Consider the following 24,625-nt stretch of genomic DNA (forward strand, 5'->3'; position numbering starts at 1 on the left):
AACCTCTGCTCAATGTGGAACAGATTACCAGGATTCTCACTGATCAAGATGAGACTTGCCACAAGTCAGGCTGGGCTGAAACTCTGGCCCAGTGTGTTCCTGAAAAAGGACACATTCTCACCTTTCTTTCCCCCTTACTCTCTCTCATTCATGAGCGCTGTCTGGAAGTCAGATCAAACAATAGATTTTACACTACACCCACACTCCAAAGCAAAGAACTTTCATCACTGACTCATGTTTACAAAAAACCAAACAGTCACAGGTCTCTGAATGGAAGCAGTAGCTCAGACACTGGCAATGGTAAACCCACAGGAGCACAGCACAGTGGAGGAGAAACCTGTCTTTGAGGCTTTGCTTGCTAAGTAAACACGAGCCCAAACACAAACAGTGACCTGGGTACATGGGTAGGTCTTTCTCTGGTGCGGTGGTTTGTTTTTCAGACCGTGCTGGAGCCTTTCACAGCTATGCCCTGGGTCAGGGAGGAATTTCACAGTCTGAAACCCAAGACGTCTCACCCAGGGCTGGGGAGCTGCTTCAGAGAGGGGTCAATGGGAGCGCAGAGGGGTAAGAGATTTGGAAACCCATGCCAGTAGCTCACAGAACTGTGCCTGCCTCTGGAACTAAACCTCAAGTACAAGCCACAATTTCTTCATTTGAACAATTTTCTCCATATATGTTACAAAAACAAAAGGATGATTTAATTTTCGTACACAAACACACCTCCATGTGTTGGAGGTGAACACACCTCAAAATAAACATTTTGAATGTACATCTACATGTACCTCAAACACAGACATTTTGTGTGTGTGTGTGTGTGTGTGTGTGTGTGTGTGGGGGGGGGGGGGGGGGGCTTTAGAAAGAAAGAAAGAAAGAAAGAAAGAATGAAAGACATGGATGAGTGTGTGTGTGTGTGTGTGTGTGTGTGTGTGTGTGTGTGTGTGTGGTGGGGGGTTGTGTATTTAAAAAAAAAAAAAAGAAAGAAATGGATGAGTGTGTGTGTGTGTACAGGTGGAAGACACAGACACAGTTCCCTTGGACCATGTTTGCCTGGCCAGTGTCTGGTCTCTGCTCTCGTTATCATGCTCACGCTACCAACAGACAGAAGCCGGAACAACATGTATATCACACACACATATGCAAACAGGTTTATAGAACAACAGACAGAAGTCAGAACAACATGTACATCACACACACATATGCAAACAGGTTTACAGAACAACAGACAGAAGTCAGAACAACATGTATATCACACACACATATGCAAACAGGTTTAAAGAAAAAGACAGAAGTCAGAACAACATGTACATCACACACACATATGCCAACAGGTTTACAGAACAACAGACAGAAGTCAGAACAACATGTATATCACACACACATATGCAAACAGGTTTACAGAACAACAGACAGAAGTCAGAACAACATGTATATCACACACACATATGCAAACAGGTTTACAGAACAACAGACAGAAGTCAGAACAACATGTATATCACACACACATATGCAAACAGGTTTACAGAAAGGTTCACGTATCCAGTTCTCTAAAAATGACCCTCAATGAATTTAGTCCATGTGGTAGAATATTGACTAGCAGCCCTAATGTATCACGTATACAGCAGGTACACACACAGCAAGCAAGAAAGGCTAGCGCATGTGAGATCACGGTGTATTCTAACAACATGATATTACATGAATGCAATCAAATTAGATTGGACTGAACATAATATAATTATATCTGTGTCTTGACAAAAGCTATGGCGTTGGTCCAGTTTTTAACTATTGTAGCTTTTGTTTTATGAGGTCTGGCAGCAGCACACTCCAGAAAAAAAAAAGAAAGAAAAAAAAATAGATAATAATGCCAGTCTGATAAGAACTGAACATCTGATTCAACCCAACCTTTTAAAACAGCTTTCTGGCTGCCATCTGTGCTCTTCCTGTTGTAAACACTTTATTTTGGTAAGTGAAGGTTTAGATATGAGGCATTCGTTAAGTGGGTCAGGACACATGCAAATACTGATATCTGACAAAAAAAAAACTCACGCTGTCTTCTCTGCATATTTTCAGAATGCTCTAATGCGTAGCCACTGCCAGGGCATGTGAATATAATCTCAATCTGATCCAATCCTAATGTGTAGCCACTGTCAGGGCATGTGAATATAATGTCAAACTGATCCAATCCTAATGCATAGGCACTGCCAGGGCATGTGAATATAATCTCAAACTGATCCAATCCTAACACGTAGGCACTGCCGGGGCGTGTGAATATAATCTCAAACTGATCCAATCCTAATGTGTAGCCACTGCCAGGGCATGTGAATATAATCTCAAACTGATCCAATCCTAATGCGTAGCCACTGCCAGGGCGTGTGAATATAATCTCAAACTGATCCAATCCTAATGTGTAGGCACTGCCAGGGCATGTGAATATAATCTCAAACTGATCCAATCCTAACACGTAGGCACTGCCAGGGCGTGTGAATATAATCTCAAACTGATCCAATCCTAATGCGTAGCCACTGCCAGGGCGTGTGAATATAATCTCAAACTGATCCAATCCTAATGTGTAGGCACTGCCAGGGCATGTGAATATAATCTCAAACTGATCCAATCCTAACACGTAGGCACTGCCAGGGCGTGTGAATATAATCTCAAACTGATCCAATCCTAATGCGTAGGCACTGCCAGGGCATGTGAATATAATCTCAAACTGATCCAATCCTAATGCGTAGGCACTGCCAGGGCGTGTGAATATAATCTCAAACTGATCCAATCCTAATGTGTAGCCACTGCCAGGGCATGTGAATATAATCTCAAACTGATCCAATCCTAATGCGTAGCCACTGCCAGGGCGTGTGAATATAATCTCAAACTGATCCAATCCTAATGTGTAGGCACTGCCAGGGCATGTGAATATAATCTCAAACTGATCCAATCCTAATGTGTGGGCACTGCCAGGGCATGTGAATATAATCTCAAACTGATCCAATCCTAATGCGTAAGCATTGCCAGGGCATGTGAATATAATCTCAAACTGATCCAATCCTAACACGTAGGCACTGCCAGGGCGTGTGAATATAATCTCAAACTGATCCAATCCTAATGTGTAGCCACTGCCAGGGCATGTGAATATAATCTCAAACTGATCCAATCCTAATGCGTAGCCACTGCCAGGGCGTGTGAATATAATCTCAAACTGATCCAATCCTAATGTGTAGGCACTGCCAGGGCATGTGAATATAATCTCAAACTGATCCAATCCTAACACGTAGGCACTGCCAGGGCGTGTGAATATAATCTCAAACTGATCCAATCCTAATGCGTAGCCACTGCCAGGGCATGTGAATATAATCTCAAACTGATCCAATCCTAATGTGTAGGCACTGCCAGGGCATGTGAATATAATCTCAAACTGATCCAATCCTAATGCGTAGCCACTGCCAGGGCGTGTGAATATAATCTCAAACTGATCCAATCCTAATGCGTAGCCACTGCCAGGGCATGTGAATATAATCTCAAACTGATCCAATCCTAACACGTAGGCACTGCCAGGGCGTGTGAATATAATCTCAAACTGATCCAATCCTAATGCGTAAACACTGCCAGGGCATGTGAATATAATCTCAAACTGATCCAATCCTAACACGTAGCCACTGCCAGGGCGTGTGAATATAATCTCAAACTGATCCAATTCTAATGTGTAGGCACTGCCAGGGCATGTGAATATAATGTCAAACTGATCCAATCCTAATGCGTAAGCATTGCCAGGGCATGTGAATATAATCTCAAACTGATCCAATCCTAATGTGTAGGCACTGCCAGGGCATGTGAATATAATCTCAAACTGATCCAATCCTAATGCGTAAGCACTGCCAGGGCATGTGAATATAATCTCAAACTGATCCAATCCTAATGTGTAGGCACTGCCAGGGCATGTGAATATAATCTCAAACTGATCCAATCCTAATGCGTAAGCACTGCCAGGGCATGTGAATATAATCTCAAACTGATCCAATCTATCTTTTGGTTCAGTTTTCATCACTTTTTTATTAGATAAGCTTGGCGTGGAGTCATGTCAAACCAATGACTTTGCAGACAGTCAAGACTTTTGGATGATGTGAAAATATTATCTTAAAGTTTCGGGAAAAAACTTTCACAAATGTGTGTGCATATGCAACATTTGTGAAAGCAAGTTTATTAAAGAGTAGGTAGCCTCAATTAGAATCCTTAACAGTTTTCAGAAATGTCCCAAGAGACAACACTGCATAACTGGGCCTAAAAACAACCGGAAACACTTGGAAGGGCGAATCCACATCTCTGGATTCTGGTCTCTGCAAGGTTAATAACCTCAATCTTTGTGTTTGGTCACATCTCCAGAAAATATTTCTTTTCTGTTTGGAAAAAAATGAAGAAATAACTTTAAGATAAACTGAGTAAGAATATTCATTTTAAAGCAGTGGATCCTGCCCAGCTTTGAGAAAGGCAAGGAAAGACTGTGTTTACAGGTTTTTTCTTGCAGCTCATCTGGCCAAAGGTTTGTGTAATAATGCTGGGCAGTGACACGAGGCGAACAGCTACAGGGCTAAGCCCATGAGAAACAGGAATGACTCTTCAGACACCATGCCAGCCTCGCAACCTCGAAGACTCCTCTTCAAATGATGTATTCCAAACTACTAAAACCTGACACAAAATGGAGGGTTAAAATGTTCAAGTTCTGCTGAAAAAAAAGGAGGACTGTGCATTTTTCCTCCTCAGAGACGAAAAAAAATCTGTTTCTTTGCAGCTGTTTGGGCTCAGACAACTGTGAGCAGGGTAGTTATTAATCTCATCAACCCCGGGGTTAATCCCAACTGTAGTTGAATAGCTGTGAAGAATGGCGTAAACTCACGCTGTTTCTGCTCCAACATTTCTGGAGCTGCTTCATTCTCTTCAGCAGAACCAGTGTGTGAGATCAGCTCCAAAAAACCTGGCAAAACTATGGTTAGTCTTACCAATCCACTCTTCACACAAAACACACCACACACAGTTCACTGAGAAAACCATTAGCTAAATATGATGTTTTCCAAATGAAACACATCAAACTTGTTTTTGGAATGCTCTTTGTATGCATTGGTTGTTTAAAATACCTCCCCAATCCCGCTGTGAGACACCAAACCCACTGGAGCGTCACTCCTGACACCTTGATAATTTCCATTAAAACAGAGCGATGGAGGGAGATAAACCTATTAGCAATTCAGCCATCTTCAAACGCCCCCTCAGCCTAATCCACATTCATTTGAGAATGTGGTAGTGAGTGAAAGGGTGCAAACCCAGCACGGAAAGAGCAGGAAGGTAATCCTAATCCTCATTTTGGGCCTGGAGCGCACGGATCCAACTGTGATTCAGTCACACTAGCCTTTTCTCATCTCTCCCTGGTTGTCTAACTCTCCTCCCTCTTATCCAACTTCTTATCCATCTTTCAACAACCCTTAGATGACAAAAGAAAAACTCCTTTATTTGAGTGCATTAATCTAAAAAGGGAGGAAAACACACATTTACCTTCCAGATTCATTATGTTTTCTTCAATTTCTCTTTCGTTTTTTTGCACACTTTGACATTTAATTCACAGCAAAGCTCATTCTTTCTGTTACATTTCCTCTTTAATGACAATTTTACACTCAATAGGCAGATTCCCTTTACATACAGACACTTCATGTTCACTTTAATTACAGAGTGAGATTCCCACCCAGCTAAGAGCCATAACTCTCTGAGAAAGGAGCTTCCTCTGCACACATCAGTGAGGAGCCAGAGCAGTGGTTGGGGGAGGGGCAGGGACGAGGCAGTGGTGGTGGGGGGGAGGGGCGGGGACGAGGCAGTGGTTGGGGGGGAGGGGCAGGGACGAGGCAGTGGATGGGGGCGGGGCAGGGACGAGGCAGTGGTGGGGGGGAGGGGCAGGGACGAGGCAGTGGTTGGGGGGAGGGGTAGGGACGAGGCAGTGTTGGGGGGCGGGGCAGGGACGAGGCAGTGGTGGGGGGAGGGGCAGGGACGAGGCAGTGGTGGTGGGGGGGAGGGGCAGGGACGAGGCAGTGGTTGGGGGGAGGGGCAGGGACGAGGCAGTAGTGGTGGGGGGAGGGGCAGGGACGAGGCAGTGGTGGGGGGGAGGGGCAGGGACGAGGCAGTGGTGGTGGGGGAGGGGCGGGGACGAGGCAGTGGTGGGGGGAGGGGCAGGGACGAGGCAGTGGTGGGGGGGGAGGGGCAGGGACGAGGCAGTGGTGGTGGGGGGGAGGGGCGGGGACGAGGCAGTGGTGGTGGGGGGGAGGGGCGGGGACGAGGCAGTCGATGGGGGCGGGGCAGGGACGAGGCAGTGGTGGGGGGAGGGGCAGGGACGAGGCAGTGGTGGGGGGCGGGGCAGGGACGAGGCAGTGGTGGGGGGAGGGGCAGGGACGAGGCAGTGGTGGGGGGGGAGGGGCAGGGACGAGGCAGTGGTTGGGGGGAGGGGCAGGGACGAGGCAGTAGTGGTGGGGGGAGGGGCAGGGAGGAGGCAGTGGTGGGGGGAGGGGCAGGGACGAGGCAGTGGTGGGGGGGAGGGGCAGGGACGAGGCAGTGGTGGTGGGGGAGGGGCGGGGACGAGGCAGTGGTGGTGGGGGGGAGGGGCGGGGACGAGGCAGTGGTGGGGGGGAGGGGCAGGGACGAGGCAGTGGTGGTGGGGGGGAGGGGGCGGGGACGAGGCAGTGGTGGGGGGAGGGGCAGGGACGAGGCAGTGGTGGGGGGGGGAGGGGCGGGGACGAGGCAGTGGTGGTGGGGGGGAGGGGCGGGGACGAGGCAGTGGTGGGGGGAGGGGCAGGGACGAGGCAGTGGTTGGGGGGAGGGGCAGGGACGAGGCAGTGGTGGGGGGGGAGGGGCGGGGACGAGGCAGTGGTGGGGGGCGGGGCAGGGACGAGGCAGTGGTTGGGGGGAGGGGCAGGGACGAGGCAGTGGATGGGGGAGGTGCAGGGACGAGGCAGTGGTTGGGGGGAGGGGCAGGGACGAGGCAGTGGTGGTGGGGGGTCGGGGCAGGGAGGAGGCAGTGGTGGGGACGAGGGGCAGGGACGAGGCAGTGTTGGGGGGAGGGGTAGGGACAAACGGAAGAGATGAAAGAGCAGACAGCAGAAGTGTGTGAATAGAGTGTGTGTGTGCACTGGCTAGGTCTCCTGCTGCAGGTTGGCCCCTCTCTTCTGTCCCCCTCCCAATCATATGCGCACACACACACACACACACACACACCCCCAGAGCCAACATGCTCATTGCACTACAAAGCACTCTGAGCTGTAAGGAGCCATCCTTGCCTTTCCTCTGATGCGATCTCTCTTCTTCCCCTATCCAATCTGTCTCTCATTCGCTCCATTTCTAAGAATACAGTAAAAACACTGTGGGATTCTAGTCCTGCACACATAGAAAATTCTCCTGTTTCTTGCACATAACCACTGTTCCTCACATATCAATTGCTATTCCTTACGCATCAATGGCTGTTCCTTACACATGAAAAGCCGCTCCTCATACATCAACGGCTATTCCTCATACATCAGCGGCTGTTCCTCACACATTACCGGCTGTTCCTTTACACATTACCGGCTGGGAAGTTATACCAGCATCAGCTTTCACTGTGAAAAGTATTCACATTTCACTAATCTTAATTCACAGTGAAATCCATTCAAAAAGGATCAGACTTTAAGCACTATATCACAGATGAATACACTGACAGCACGACACTGTTCTCACTAAGATACAATATTTCAGACACAGAGTGTGAACACATCCTAATTAATTGGACTCCATCTTGGTTTCTGCTGAGCAGACTGGCTAATGAATTGACAACCCATCTGTCCAAGTCAAAAGACAGCTCCGTATTGAAGGCAGGAGTTAAACTGAATTTGTTATGAGTGCATGTCACTTATCCAGACCTCAGCAAACCCAGCTCAACACACATTACCCTGCCTGGCTCAGCGGGGCTGGGAACCCCTATGTGGCACTTCAAGTGATCAGATGAGTTGTGTGTGTGTGTGTGTGTGTGTGTGTGTTAGAGAGAAATGGGGCAAAAGATTTGGTTTCACATGCAGGGAGGAAATGAATATCCCAGATTTTTTCCTTGTCATGTCAAGATTTGTGTTGTCATGGTACCCATTTTTCCCTAAAAATAAGAATCACTGGTTTTGTGAGGGGCTTATTCCCAAGCAACATTCCTGAAAAACCTATTGATGTCCTTTAGGAGAGGATCGATGTTCGGTTCAAGCCTGGAAGAATAATGACTTCAGTTTCCACGGAAACCAGTCTGAAGCACAGACAAAACATTGAATGTCCATAAAATTTGAAGACCTTGGACTTGCAACAGTTTGAGGGTAATTGCGTTTGATGACTAGACTATAGGACAAGTCAAATATCATACAAAACATTCAATCAATACTATGGCAACGTGAAAAAAAGCACACAGACGAAGCCAAATGGGAGCAGAACAAAGCTGAACTCCACAGAAACACACAGAGTATGTGGCCTGTGCAGGCAGCAGAGCCATGAATGGGTGATCGGAGCCAACTCTGCCTTCGTCTCCCGTTTCAGTGAGAGAGAGAGAGAGAGAGAGAGAGAGAGATGGAGAAGGAAAGAGTGAACGGAACAGGGAAAGAGAGAGAAAAGGAGGTAGAGGGAAAGAGGGAGAGAGAGAGAGAAAGCGAGAGGGAGAGGCGAAGATGGAGAGAGAGCCTAGAGTCCTACAATAACAACAGCTCTTTGTGAAAATCCTGAGGGGCCCATGGCAAGAGAGAGGGGGTCGTGGAGCGGATTCTCTAGCCGATCTTCGGCTGGCGGCCACTCTGTTTTCTCTCTCTCCAGCAGACAGGCTGTAATGGTTTTCACATGTGAAAGGCCCCAAATAACGATGACACCATTGGAGAGGCCGGATGTTTTACTACCCTCCCTTGCCCAGACTTCAACAACTTCCAATACTTCACTGATAAAACAGTGATCACTCTGCCTAATCACACCAAACGCCTCAACGCAAAACTATCATAAACTTCATAGTTATGCCACTCAGATTTAGAGGTTAAATCGGGAGGTACCGTGCTGTGAATGTGAATTAGAAAGTGAATTTCACACAGAGTAAGAAACAAAAAGTAAAAGTGACAAGTCTTGTCAGACGTCAGAGTGAGGGAGGTGACTGTTCACTGCAGCCTGAGGGCCAACTAAAGGCAGAGATAGCCTACAATGCCAAAAAGTCTAATTATCAGTGGCTTCAAGTGAACATAACAGCTCGCCTGGACATTTTGTTCATTTTCACTGTAGTATGACAGACAACTGAATATGAGTTAGAAAGTTCTTTCTTAAAGAAAAAAAAAACAGTGCTGTTCTACATCTGTCTGTCAGGACAGAGACTGAAGTATGTGTGAAAATCTCTGGTCCTCATCCACAGAGGCAGTAGAGGCTTCCAGGTCGTCTTTGTGTTAGACACAGGGGAAACCAAGCTTCAAAAACAAAGCACAACTTGCCACACAGAAAAAAGACTAGAGCAGGGCAAGAGAGATGGATAAATAAAAAGAACCACCCTTCTTTGCATTCCTTGTACTCACCCATTGGACCAGAGGATGAGTCCTGAGGTCTGTGGTCAGCCTACTGCCAAAGGCCAGGATGACAGATAGCTACAGGGTTGGTATGGTACCATGAGAACGTATGACTGAAGTTTCTAGAACATGTTTTGGGTGCTGTATGCATATAACTGCATAATTTAGGAAGTGTAAACCCCAAGTTATAGAGGTTGACAAATGCAGCAGTCAGATCTGCCAGCCAAACACAGTTGAACCAAGCACTTGAAAACAGGAGCCAAAACCAGAAACAGAAGATGTTTTACATGAAAAACATGAAAACAGAAATAAAACAAATAAGAAAAATGCTGTTGCTCATGAACAAAAACGTTTTTAATGTGTTAAATTCTGTGCAGTTCACAATAGATTAATAGACATGCTCCAGCAAAACTCAAGCAAAAAGAATCCACTGATAAAGGCAGCTAGTTTATTTCCCGTTTATTCCATGTGAACACTCCAAGAATATGGTTTGCATAAACTGAGCAGTGATCATTTGGTGAATGTGATTTCACCAGGTAGGGGGGACTTCCTGGATCAACATTCCCTCATTGTTCCTGGAACGACATTGTTTATCAACCAATCGTTGCCCGCTGATGTCATCAGCGTGTCATCCACTCCAGACCCATTTCAAGGTTCCCTACAGAACAAATACCATGGTTCATTTCCAGAGAGGTGGGAGCTACCTTGTAGCTCCACATTTCAGTTCACAAAACTGAACAAAATCCTAGATGTATTGATAATACTGTAGTTATACCTCCTTTGGTCATTCATTTAAATAAACACTCTCAATAGTTTGTATGTATAGGTTGCTAGCTGAGCTAGCTTTCTAGCACAGCGCCCAGCTGTGCAACCATTAGCTCGCTAGTTAGCTTAATGAGTTAGCCTGCCAATAGTTAGGCGAGTGTCTTGTTAGCTGCACATTAATATGGACAGATGTAATACTTTTGTGAGCCACACAAAGATGTGTGATGGTCACATTTTTCCTCATATATGTAACAGATATTTCCCCTTGCAGGAGATGATGCATGAATTTATTTGATCCAATACTTCCATATTTGGGGGAGGGATGCTCCTTGCTGTGTTGACTGGTTAACAGAAATGTTGTTCCAAGAGCAACAAAGGAATGTCAACCCAGGAACAAAGCCTGTGTGATGAAATCATGTTCACCATAATCACTTGAGTACAGTGCAGCTTTAAGCACAGACACTACTAGCTATAGCCTCACAGATAACTCAGACTTCATGCAGCAGGTCAAAGCTACACACAGTTGTGAGAAACAAAACACACTTAACACGCCTTTTATCAGTTGCCTTACTCCCACCATAGGCTGACTGCAATGTCTGAGAGAAATACATGGATCAAATCAAAAACAAAACCATTTTTCATTTTTATGTTTATCTGTTCAGGAACTTTTATGCTGCAAGTTGAGGGGAGGAGTAAAAACCTCAAAATGCTGATTCCTCTGAGTACCATTAACAATGAAAAAGGCTGACTGATGCCCCACCTAGACCCCTTTTCAGAGTTTAAACTGTCTAGACTGAACTCAGTGTTGTAGATGGTTTCCAGCAGTGAAAGACACAAATTAGCAAGAACCCAAGGTGTACGCCATCTTCTTTACCTGAACCTCTTCCCTTTCCCACAGCACTATCAGCATCTGGTCTTTTTCATCTGGACCCCATTAGCAAATACTGGCCCAAATCCATTTCACTTCAAATTGTGGAGATGGACTGCAAGTGTGGATCAGAAAAACAACAAACAAAATGGCATGTTGGCCAACTTTCACAGATCAAAGCCAACATCTACAGCAAAAATCAGAGCAAAATCAAAATTATTTGCAAGCACTGAGAAACTGAGCCCCATTTTGCTCCTCTCTGGGCTCCTCTGTGCAGCCCTGAAATGAGGACCAGGTGACGTCAAATGGAAATGAAGCAGAATTTACAAACAGAGCGGGTTTGAACAAAGATCAGCATGGATTTCAAACTCATTCGTCCACCCCCCCCCTCCAGAGCCCATGGCTCACAACGCTCACAGATGGTCAGGGCTACGCCAAGCAGTGGTGTCCTCTGCCCTGTCTCCTCCACACTGACTGTCCGGGCACAAACAACCAGCCTTGAGCCAACAGGGCCGACCGACACAATGTCACACCCTAGCAACACACAGTTTCAGGGTTTTCACTGAGCAAATGAGCAGAGCGGGAGAGAGAGAGAGAGAGAGACTGCAGCGTTACAGACTCTGCGGAGAAAAGTTCAAAGTAATGTGTAACAAATGCATAGGGAATGTTCTGAAGACACCAGTGTGTCTGACTGAGCAGTCATAAAGGAAAATATACATTAAGGATGAACACGCATTTTCCACATAAAATAGGTAGTTCTGTCAAAAGATCTCTGTGGATCTGTTCAAAAATGTTGGAACAGGGCCATTTAAGTGTGCCTGAATACTCACTATAAGAAATGTTTCAGCCCAATCCACATTTACAATAACATTTACACGTGCCTTAACACATAAGCCGTTCTCAAATATGCACAATGGACGATTACGGCAGAATCAGGTTCGCATTATGTCCGAAGCTGCCCTTTCACACATGCAGCACACAGCAGCAAATAGTCTGAGTCAGACGCTTTCACACATACTCGAAATACTCCGTTTGGTTTAGGCGGTGGGTGGCGCCTGGGTAGAGCGTGCAGGAGGCAGGACATGACGCAAAAAGTACTCTGCGAAAATCGCAATGATTTGTTTACAACACATCGAAAAAAGCAGACGAGGCTTCCGACTTTTGATGATTTCCGCGTCGGCCTTTACCGACAGAAGTTCCGGAATCTCATCATCTCTCCAGTTAGACATTTTCGTTGGCATCTTCTGGCTCTTTTCCACTAGGACGGTGCTGGTGCCTGTGCCGGTGCTGGTGCGGAGCCAGTGCTGCCTTGGTGCCTTTTGAGAACCGGCCCGCATTTCCACGGGTTTGGGAACCGAACACTTCGTAGCGAAAATTTGGCTAATTTCCGTGGGGAAAAAATAATGTCGGACAGAATGCATCTGCTTGCTTTTTATAAATTTACTTTTACGCTAGGCTTCCACACAGCGAAACATTTCATGAATTTTGCTTTAAAACTTTTCGCTCTGGGGCAAAATTCACAAAAATAGTAAGTCTATCACCTAGCTCAAAAGTTTAAATGAGCGCTAAAACGAAGCTGTACAATGGTCAATTTGCACCAACCAGAACCGAGAGAGAGTGTTTTTTGTACCGCTCTGGGTCCGACTACGTTCATGTAACATGTAAACAACAGCCCGTGTTTCTGTGGACACAAATGGTTGCCCATACATCTTTTAATCGTATACATGTTCTCATGCTACATATAGCCTTTAGCCTACCGCTATCTTGGTCAAACTTTTTTTGTTACTCCCGCCTTTCTAGAGAACATCACGTAACAAACACATCAAATGCTGAAATGATTGGTTCTCGCATGTTTTTTTCTCGCAGGTCAGTGTATTTAACAGCAGACAGACACTTTGAGGGAGCAGATGACTTAACCAGACACAATAATTGCTCAGACCGTCATCAGTGCACTGTGTCTCTTTGCTATGTTTGAACTGTACCTTCCTGAGAACAAACCTGAGAATCTCTCTAAACCAACGGCTCTTAATGCTGCTCCTGCCATTAAAGGACAGATGCCTGTCAGCTGGGTCAGGGCTGGGACTCTTCCAAGGTCACACTAAGGGTGTGCAGACAGGTCAGGCTGACGGGAGCAAAGAAGAGCTGTCGTTGGTCAATGATGAGTCGGTCATATAGACTGTCTCACAAACCCGTTCCACAGTACACAGCTAATAGAGCAGAACTGTTTCATATGTGGTCTATTTCTACTGCCTAACTCCACACCAACACCTCATGCTTTACACACATCTGCCATTTAATAAAGACCTGGAGACCTGAGCCCTTACACGCATGTGCTAGTTTAATAAAGGCTACTTTAGGCTGAGAACACTGATGTCAGACTTGATGAAGAGCTAAACTGAAAAAAAAGACTCCTTGTGTTATTAAATTTGTGCCTATATCCGTCAGAAACTAAAACATACGCTGGGGCATCTCTGCAGCAGCAGCTGCGTTGGCTTACTCAAATTTTCATTAAATAAAAAAAAAGGAGTCTCTTGTTCTTAAACACAAGGAAATCCATGCAAGGGGCTATTAGTTTTGGCACACATGGAGACGTTCTGGAAAGCACACGCCTTTCAGACAAACACAAACACACACACACACACACACACACATCTAATCCTTTGTGAGAGCAGAAAGAAAGCTGGCAATCAGGGTGAAATGTAAACTCAATTCACATTTTATCACACTGAGCCAGTCCTCTTCCTACTTTTTTGACTTAACTGCAAAACAGAAAACAAAAATCACGCCTGACGACGGCACTGAAAAGCACCTCATCTGGAGAATGCTCTCGAGTCCTTCTGAGGAAACGCTAATGAAATCAGTATGAATATATTAAAAATACAACAGAGGGAGCATACACTCAGAACAGCTCCACCGTGTGAATGAATATGAGCTAAACAGTCATTACACATTAAATCAGACATCTTCAAAACCTACACACACGTACAAATGAAAGTCTGCTGTATTCACACCCCCTTGCCTCTAAAACACAGTGCACGAGACAGAACGGTTTCTAAAATGGAGGACACACTAAAACCAGCACAAACTCATTCCATGTGAACCACTTTGGGACTGAAGATCAGACCATAACACTGCCTTTGGTGTGTGTGTGTGTCTGTGTTTATGTGTGTGTGTATTAGTGCTGCACAGAGTACTCAAGCATTCGAGTACTTGAACACTTACATAAATTCTTGAATTTCTACATTAACATCGAGTACTCGTTAATCGCGTGATGCTAGATCTCGTGCGCGCTCTCAGTTTCCAGTGAGAGCCCTTGGTAAACAAGGGGAAGGATGGTGACAGCAGAAAAGGGTGAATCGATTGTTTGGAAGTTCTGTGATGAAACAGAAAATGGCTCTCAAACAGCCTGAAAGTTATGCAAGATGACTCTGAAATACCGTAACAATACTGGTTCGATGCTGCATCATCAAACATAATACATTACAGAATGTTTGTTTGCTTTATTGTTGTATTCACTGTACTGTGGTTGTGATGAAATAAACCTGCAACAATTGTGAGTTGTGGACAGATTTCTCAAGGATGACTCCAACATGGAGACTGTCATATAATGGACTAGGCTACGCAAAAGACAATTTAAATCACAGTAGGTTGTTTATGATATGTAGCACAGCCAGCACATGAATTTTCATAATGTAGTGTGGCAGGGGAAGACTCATCAATATTCAAAAAAGAAACGCTACCTGATTGGCCGATACAACATTACGAAAATTCGTGTTCCAGCTCTGACACGATGCATTACTGATAAAGGCTTTCAAATCAATAGGAACCCCAAACACTACGCAGATAGTACTGCTCAAAGAATCACACACTAACTCTCGTTCAATGACAGTAGTTTACGGTTGCCATGGTTTTGATAGGCTTTATACAAGCATGCGACGTGTCAGAGCGGGAGCGTTGTATCAGCCAATCAGGTAGCGCCTCTTTTATGAATATTAATGAGTCTTCCCCCGTCACAGTACATTCTGAAAATACGCAAAATTTTGAGCATTTTGAGGATATGAAGTTGAGTACACAGAGTATGTGTATGAGATGTAATATCAATTAACATTTTAAAACACAAGTTGAGTCTCCTTACAACATCTGAAATTTTCATTATAGTTCCCTTTGAAAAGGTCCATTGATGGATGATTAGTAATTACAGTGTTTTTAATGACATCGTATGTTATACAGTTCTATGGCAAGTTGACAAATATTTTCGCCTCTAATTTTTTTCAATTTACCAGCCATTGGCAGACCAAAACAAAGCATGTCTGTTTTAAAATATTCATCGAGTCAACCTGACTGTCATAATGACATATTACACTCAAGTCCTGCATGTCTTACTCTGGTAGGTTTGACTTCACACTGAACAGGGCTAGCAGAAGAGTCATTCGTTCATACATGACAGAATGTCATCAGTTCTAAGAGCACTCTGACTGACACATCTTCAGTCTTGTCCCTGTGCTCTCCCAGAACGTGTTTAAAAGTGAAGTGAATTTGCTGTTGAACATTATGCAGAAGCTCAGCTCACACAGAGACATATCAATGCAACAAACAGCCCTCAAGGACGTCCAAGGCTGTTCAGATACTGTATCGTATTTGTACGTGTGTGTGTGTGTGTGTGTGTGTGTTTGTGAGTGCGTGTTTGTGAGTGTGTTCGCGTGCATGTCTACGTGTGTGTGTGTGTGTGTGTGTGTGTGCTCGCGTGCGTGTCTACTTGTGTGTGTGTGTGTGTGTGTGTGTGTGTTTCTCACCATGAGAGTAACATATGACACAGCTTTTCAGGATTAGTGTTAGGTCAGGATGCCATTCCACCCATATGAAACACCTTCACACATCTGTCAGATCTCTCTCTCTCTCACACACACACACACAAACAAACTCCATCTGCCTCCGTCTCTCAGCCTCTCTACGCAAACTCATCGCACACCATCATGTATACTGTTATTTACAATGGTGTTTATAAAGCTTTTCTATTCACTTACACACACATACACACCCCACCTCTGTCAAGTCTCACTCTGTGTGTGACATACACACACTGGGGCCAGGCAGCTCGATCTCATAGTGTAGGACATGTAATCTCATATAATCTCACATTAACCAAATATACTGATCTTACTGCAAAATATACTTGGTCTTAAGTGACTTGTGAAAGCTGAAATCTACTTGGCTGATACCTCCTGCTGCCTTGCTCTGATTGGCCAGTGAGATGTCTGTTCCTTTAACATATGCTGTCATGTGATCCTGTAAGGAATCAGTGTGCTGTGGCAGAGATGTACAGTGCTGTGTGTTCTGTGATGTACTTTGTCTGTGTCTTTGACTGTACAGACTAAACCAGGTACTATAACTGTGATACTCCACCTCAAACATTCTATCACCCGAACAATGCCTTTTATTTAAATATGTCAGTTTTACAGCACTAGCAGGTTTGGTAGCAGTTTATATTAATTTATGTGAAGTTTCATGCATTGGAGTTCTCTGAACATGAGATCTCACACAGACTGTCTCAACGCAACTGCAAACCATTAACTTAAAAAAATTCAGACACTCACACATACTGTTCAAATACCTATGGTCTCTGACGTAAAGCCTGCTGAGTGCCAGAGCAGTTCAGATCTGACATTAACAGGGCCGTTATTCTGCAAATGGTGGTGTCCACAGAACACAGGCACACAGAGACCAGTCTTTACACAGCCCAAAACACACCTGCCATCTGCTGATCACTGCTAGTCCTATATTTTACACTATCCACCTCAAATCCTCAACAACCCTGTCTGCTGACCAACAAGAGAACTCACATTCACCCATGCTTCCATCTTCCTAAAGCCCCATACAAAAGAGATGGGCAAGGGTCAAAGTTCAGATTTAATCTTAGGTAACTTCCTGTGTCATTTCATGGGATGGTGGAGGTTTCATTACAAAATGAGCAAGAGAGAGAGAGAGAGAGTTGCCACAGACATATTTAAGGTTTAGCGACATTTTTAAGGTTTGACCTAATCTCAGGTTAAAAAAAGTGAATATACAATGGAACAATGCCCAAAAAACAATGCAGGAGTCTGGACCATTCTAACTACAAGAGTTACAACCAAACCTAAGCACTCTGAAGTCTGACAGACCGTGAAAAATCAGTTTTTCTTTGAAATCCCCATCCTAGTAAGTTGTGACAGTAAAATTTTTAGTATAGTCACTGCCTTTGAGCTAAGCATAGTCTGAAAACAGTAGTCTAGTGAACAAGTTGGCTAGTTGGAGCTACAGAGGGTTACATGTCTCAAGTCCTGCTCTTAAGATAGTTATGGCTACAGGACCATGATAAACATTCTGTAAAATGGTTTGCAGACCAAACTTAGATTGGTTTGTGTTCTGTGGCCACTGATTGATGACAGCATTAGGCTTTAGAGATTCATTTTAAATGCTTCACAAACAACTCTAAGCTAACCCTCATTTGCTAATTCATCTCAGTCACACATGAGTTAGGTTAGCTAACAGACAGGCATAGTTCATGTAAGTAAGGCTAGCAGGCTAATTTCATTTACCAATCTCCGCCCACCTCACAGTCTCCCCGCCCACCTCACAGTCACCCCGCCCACCTCACGGTCACGCACAGGTTACTGTCCTCCGTCAAAGGCAGGAGTTCAGTAGTTTACGGAGTCTCTCTATGGGGGAAGGCTTATGATTTTATACTAAGGCTGCACGATTTGGGGAACATATCTAATCGTGATTTTTCTGACAGATACCGTGACTGCGATTTGATTTACAATATAGTTTTTTAAAGTCAAGCTTCAGTTCAATATTCACTGTGTAATGAATTTAAAGCATGTGAGGGAGCATTGCCACTTGAGATACCATCAAAATATTGACTGCTCTATATTCTAATGCAAGGATAAGAACTTAAAGACATGAATTTCTCCAAACCAGGGTTTCTGTTACCACAATTACTGTTTTTTTGCCTTGTAAAAAAAAAAAAAAGAAATTGCCGGTCAAAATGTCCAGTAATAATGCTCCGACAAAACGTGGGTATAACGAATACTGTCCTTAAGTTGTGTGGAGGAGGAGAGAGAAATGCACATTTCTAGGTGCAAAGACACACTGGAAAAATTTGATCTCTATGTCTGTGTTTGGTCTCTATGGTAACGCGGCATCAAGATGGCTGTCATTCTCTGAGCTCTTCCTTAACTTTAACTTTTTTTGTTAATTTATTCACACTATTTCAAGCAACTACAATTTTTTTTATTCAAGTCAGCAGCAATGAAAAAAAGGAGAAAATGAAATATTACCTGGTAGCCTGTAGGCTACATCTGATGCCGTGTAGGCCTAGGACATTTTTTTTAAACAGATGTTACAGGTTACAGATCGTTACTGTTCATTAAATTGTCAAACTGATTTGAGGTCATTGTCATTCTTTCGTCAACCTAGGTGTACATTATATTTGCATTTGTAACATCGACTTTTTGAAACATGACCAGTAAGTTTCAGATTTGTCCAGTAAAATAAATTCTTTCCAGACACAAGACCGGCAAGAAAAAATTCCTGGCGGAAACCCTGCTTCCAACATGTATTTATAAAGTTTTTTTAATTGGCATAGAACAATCAAACACAGAACAATTATCACAGAAGTGACTGTGTTAAGTTAAATAAATAGTGATAACAACAACAATCATAATAAATTGTCCAACATTGCTTCTGGCTTGGCGGAGGCCATTTTTCCGCATTGTAAGAACGTTTTCTGTGGGTTCCACGTGTTTGTAGAATTTGTAAAACTATTGACACGGCAGTTTAAATCCTGGGTCAGACATGCTGCATAACGTATATACTAAATCACAGCCTTTTGCAATTTGCTAATCATATTGTCTCAAATCGTGATTTCAATTTGAAATCGATTAATCGCTCAGCCCTATTTTATATACAGCCAAACTGTCTCTTCACATCTCTACCACAGCAGTTCCATCAACATTACAACATTAACAATTAGAGGCGGGAGAAAAAAAATCAATACAGTGCAGTATTGCAGTATTTGTCGGTACGATATTATATCGATACACGGCGCCAAGAATCAATTTTATTTATTTTATATTATTTTATAATATTTTAATTTATTTAATATACTTTTATTTTGGTACAAATATCTATCCTGATCACACTTCTTCTGAAGTCCCCAAGATGGCGCAAGACCTCGTTCTTATCTCGCAGTAGAAATTGGAAAGAAAGTCAGAGTCGCCAAGATGGCTGCAGAGACTCCTATACGTAACGCACTGTCTGCTTTCAAGTCAAGAGTGTGGCTTGATTTCGGCTTCCAGAATACAGCCAATAACGAGCTTGATATGCAACATGAATCCGAAATACCTGGGAAATACGACCAACTTTGAATTGCAATACTAGCTGTATCGTAAAATGTGAGAATTGCAATAATATCATAGCATGGCCCAAATATCGTGATAGTATTGTATCGTCGCCTCTGTGGCAATTCCCATTCCTATTAACAATGCAACATTAAATAACAGTTCTCACTCTCCCTCTCTGTGTGGTGCGTCAGTGTGTGTGTGTGTGTGTGTAAGAGAGAGAGAAAAAGAAACAGTTCAGCACACAGAGGACTGAGAAGGGCTTGGGATAAATGAAGTAGACTGACTTATTCATTCATCACAGTAAATGAGTCCTGACAATAGGGACCTCCACCCCTCCCTTTCCCCCTGCTCTATTCCGCTTCCTCACATTTTACTCCAAACAACTGCAGTGGGAAACTTAAGATACACACCAAGAAGAAATGAGACAACAGGTATTGAAGCAATTTTCCCAACCAGTCTTCTCTCCACTGCATTCCAACACATAACATGCGAATGGATAATACACTCTAAAAAACATGCTATAATACACTCTCTAAAAACACAGAAAGAATCAGAGCAGCGAAGGGAAAGAAACAGACAGGCTTTGTGAAGGCTTTGTCGGTTGTCGGTGAGGAGAGAAAAAAGTACAACAGAAAGCGGGGGAATGAAAAGCAGCTGTGCGTTATAGGAGCTGGGGCCTCCCTCTCCGTCAATGAAAGCCAACTAGAATGGGAGGGAGGGTGTCCCCAATCTCAGGCACTGAGAAGGTAGACATCCCTGGAGTTCCTCTGAGTGAGTGTGGAGCTGCAGTAGTCTGCTCCTGGCCTTCCCCCGTGGGAGTATTAGAGTGTGTCAGTGTGAGGGAACAGAGAGTGTCCTGACACTGTAGACCCACGTAGGGTGAAGCTATTCACCCAAACCAAATGCTGCAGTGCTACAACCTCTGTCTGATAACCACCAAGGAACATTCTCCACTGACTCTTCACTGGGAAAAGGAAGTCCCTAAGGTGCACGTTTCAAACGCACGCACACGCACACACACACACACACACACACACACACACACACACACACACTCTAACACAAAACAGGGAAAATACATCAAGATATTCTGGAGGAGAAGAAACAAGCACTATAAAACAAGAAAAGGATTTGGGAAAAACCATCATAACTAAAAGCCAGAGATTCATGGTGTGCAGACCAGTGAATGTTGATTTAAGTCCAACAGATGGTCCAGAGAGGAGATCACTTTCTGTTCATGAGTCAGACTCTCTATGTATAAGGTAAAAAGTGAACTGCTCAACCAGTCATTTCACTTCTGGGCCAAAGGAAGGTATGAAATCAGGAGAGGCCTACGAGGAAAGTTTCTCATAAACAGCTGTTATCCCTCACGAGCTAGAACTCTGCCAAACCCATAAGCAGCTAATTAGAACATATTACTCTCTAAAGAGAGGACAGAGAGAGAGACAGAGGGGGAGAATTGTCAAATTCTACAAAAGTTCAAGTCTAAAAACTGGTTTTCCCTTTTCTAATTCCACAATCTTTAAGAGATCATCAGAACATAAGCAACTGAGTTACAATCCTGTCATCATGGAACAAGGCTCCACATTTCAAAGCAAAAATCTGTGTTTACAGTTGGTTCCCACCGCCACAGAGATGGGAGGTTCGGTACCGGCAGAGGTTTCAGACAGTGTCTTAGTCTCAGTGTTTGATGGATGGAGCATGGTTAACTCAATGGGCCATTTCACCAATAATCATCCCAGAACCCACTCACAAACCAGAACTAACCTTCACAGACCTAGCATTCTAACTAAGTGCACATCATTGGGAGAACTGTTAGAGCTAGTTAAATCTCCAATTAGATTTTATTAGAGGGGTTGACAGTTGATGTGACTGAGAAATTATGATAAGAGGTCAGGCGTGAAGCATAAAACTGAGTCATTTCATGTCAAATTTAGGCAACGGTCACCACCAAAGCAGACAGAAGACTTGCTACGCAAACACACCTAGTATTCCTCTATTCCAGGCTTCCCATTCATTTAAGGGCATGGAAGGGAGGCAGCAATGGACTGATTCTGAGAAAAAAAAAGAAAAGTACAAAGAAGCAGAGAGAGAGAGAGAGAGAGAGAGAGAGAGAGAAGCAGGGAGAGAGAGAGAGAGAGAGCGAGAGAGAGAGAAGCAGGGAGAGAGAGAGAGAGCGAGAGAGAGAGAGAGAGAGAGAGCGAGAGAGAGAGAAGCAGGGAGAGAGAGAGAGAGCGAGAGAGAGAGAGAGAGAGAAGCAGGGAGAGACACGGGGTAGTCTATCAGTAAATGAGAGAGAGAGCGAGAGAGAGAAGCAGGGAGAGACACGGGGTAGTCTATCAGTAAATGAGAGAGAGAGCGAGAGAGAGCGAGAGAGAGAGAGAGAGAGAGAAGCAGGGAGAGACACAGGGTAGTCTATCAGTAAATGAGAGAAAAAAAGAAAAAGAAGCATCTTCTCCTGCAGCCTTACATACGTTTCCCTTACAAAAGGTCTCCCATTACCATCAGTTTTCAAACTACCTGAGAACTACTGCTCCCAGTCGCTCATTTCCAACCGAACCAAACTCGAAAAGGAAATCTGCCCACCTTCCCGCCAATGAGAGGCCACATTTGCTCTGTCTAAAAATGCCTTAGTGCACTCAGCTCTGGTAAGATTACGATGTCACTGGACCAATCCCACAGTTTACCTGGAGAAGTAAGTATTTCTGTAAGGAAAGAGGACTGGGTGTGTGTAGTGCCATTTCTTGCTTTCTAAAGTTAAAGAGGCTAGTCTTTTTCACAGCTGAACTGCAGGTGTGAAAGAAATGGCAGTGCGACCCTGTTGGATCTGATTTCATGTGTAGCAGCATATTTTAACCTTTAGCTGACCTCAAAAGCTCCGGCTAAAAGAGAGACCCCCAACATTTGAATACCAGCACGTACTATTCAACGGTCTTTGGTTCTATATTCAAAAGTGAGAGAGAATGAGAGGATTATGAACGTGACGGTAGCAAAGGAGACCAGTGAAGAGATGGAGGAGAGGAGAAACCCTCCGAGATTGGGTTTGGTGATTTGGGGGCAGAGATGAAACGCCATTTGGCCCGTGCACATTCCCTCTGAAGTGTACGCCCATGCAATCACCAGCACATGCCGCTCTCAAAGTTTTTCATTTGTTTTACAGCCACATTCCTTAAACGAGCACACGACTTAAACCTAAACAGCATGTTAGTTGAGAAAGAACAAAAGCTTTACCAAATGAAAGAAAAAAAAAACAAATTCATGTACTGGCTCTCGGGTGACGATGATGTGAAATGTTCCATGAAGATACACGCGCCGTCGATCTTTTTGGTTATGGCGTGGCTAAATTAATCGCTGGAGTATTCGTTTATATCCTTATCCAAAACGACTGGGTAGAGTTCACACGACAAGAAAACGTAAAAACAGTGTGTAAATTCTTAAGCTTTAGGCAAGATGTTTGCAACCTCCGGTCTCATCTGATGTTACTGTATTAGCCCGTTCTTTTCAATATGAACATAAATCTTAAAACCAATTTATGTTCAGTAGTCATTCTAGTAAATTACATCAAATACATATATTATATGTATATAATGAGACATGTAACGTGTAAAATATAGATATACTGACGTGACAAAAAAATCATAATTATGGGAAGGGCAAGTAGAGTCGGTTAATTGTCGCATAAAGCACCACGTAGATCAATTTTACAGGAAGAAAAGATTATGACTAAAGGTCTAATAAATTGACCTCCGATACCTCGTAGTATTAAGATCCTAGAGATACACCATAACAAAGCCATATTGGAATGTTATGTTTGCGCATTATCAAGGGCAGTATGAAAGCATTACTAATCTTTCACTCCATTGATTTTTAAAGTACCATGGTCCAACTATTTCAGAGGTTCAGAAGTAGACCGCGATCTCGGCAGAGGTGGCTACGCCAAGAAAACAAGGCGTCATCGATATCAGCAATCTACTTCAAAGCGAGCGGCTTTCGGGTACTACTTCGCACATTTAAAGTCAAAGTAACATGACCACTGAAATTGGAGTGATGCATCGTTGGGGGGGTCGTGCTCGTAAAAATAAGTTACATCGCCACCCCACATTTACTCTGAATATTTTATGGAGAAATATCAAGGTGGGAATTATATTTGTACCAGTTAAGGCTACTGCAAAACCTTCATTATAGAAGTTACTCAACGTTTTTTGTGTATCGGTTTCGACCAACCACAACAGATACAAGCATCTGGATTTTAAAAATTACTATAATCACTAAGGAAGGTCAAAAGGAACACAAGTGTGCGTTACCTGCATGTTAAAGACTCCAAGCTCGTGCGCAGACAGCTTTTTCATTTGCACGGCCAAAACTTGTGCTTCCTCCAAAATCGAAAACTCCGTTTCAGCACCACAAAGCCCAGCGCACAGAAGGGTCAGAAAAGCAGCAACGCTCCAAGTAAAAACCTTAAAGTTAGTCGAATGAAGTCGAGAGTACCTAATCCGCACTGACGAGGAAATTCGGGGGAAAATCACAGATCCTGTCCGTAAACGTATCGCCATGATGGCTCGTTTGGCTGGCTGCATTAGTACACAGGGAATTCGCTGCAGCTCCTGGAAAACTTAAGTTATAACCTCGCAACTTGGTCGGCAAATTTTGTCCCACTTTGCAAAGTCATACGATATACCTCAGTGGCATCAATGCTTTACTTTAAAAATCCATAACGAGGAACAAGATCCTCTAAACGTAACGACAAATGTTTCTTTTTCGTTACGTCCGACTCGCTAGCTCTTACTCCCTGTGGAGTCCGGGCAGAGACATCACAATGACTGAAAAACCAGAGGGCGCGCGAGCTAAACAGCGTCATGGAGTTTTGGTCCTGGAATTGGAGTCGCCCTCGTCTAATATCTGCAACGGAGAGTTTAGCTACATTTTCATGTAATGCTTAAACTCTGATATCATTTCGCTATACTGAGGCCAGTATATGCCCCACAATAAACCAAACGGGTCTGATCAAGATAGGCAACTTATCCACACTGTCTAAAAAGACGTTC

At 44.0% G+C, this 24,625-nt stretch overlaps 1 protein-coding gene across 1 annotated transcript in view; it reads right to left on the reverse strand.

Annotated features, from left to right (window-relative positions):
• cachd1 (cache domain containing 1) overlaps positions 1–24,133 on the reverse strand; it is an 81,982-nt gene extending 57,849 nt beyond the window's left edge. Inside the window, exon 1 of the mRNA XM_030791633.1 lies at positions 23,885–24,133. Coding sequence (XP_030647493.1) covers positions 23,885–24,133 — 249 coding nt within the window. The remainder of the gene's footprint in view (positions 1–23,884) is intronic.
• Positions 24,134–24,625: the final 492 nt, after the last annotated feature.

This window comes from Chanos chanos, chromosome 14, assembly GCF_902362185.1.
Source record: "Chanos chanos chromosome 14, fChaCha1.1, whole genome shotgun sequence".
Taxonomy (NCBI): Eukaryota; Metazoa; Chordata; class Actinopteri; order Gonorynchiformes; family Chanidae; genus Chanos; species Chanos chanos.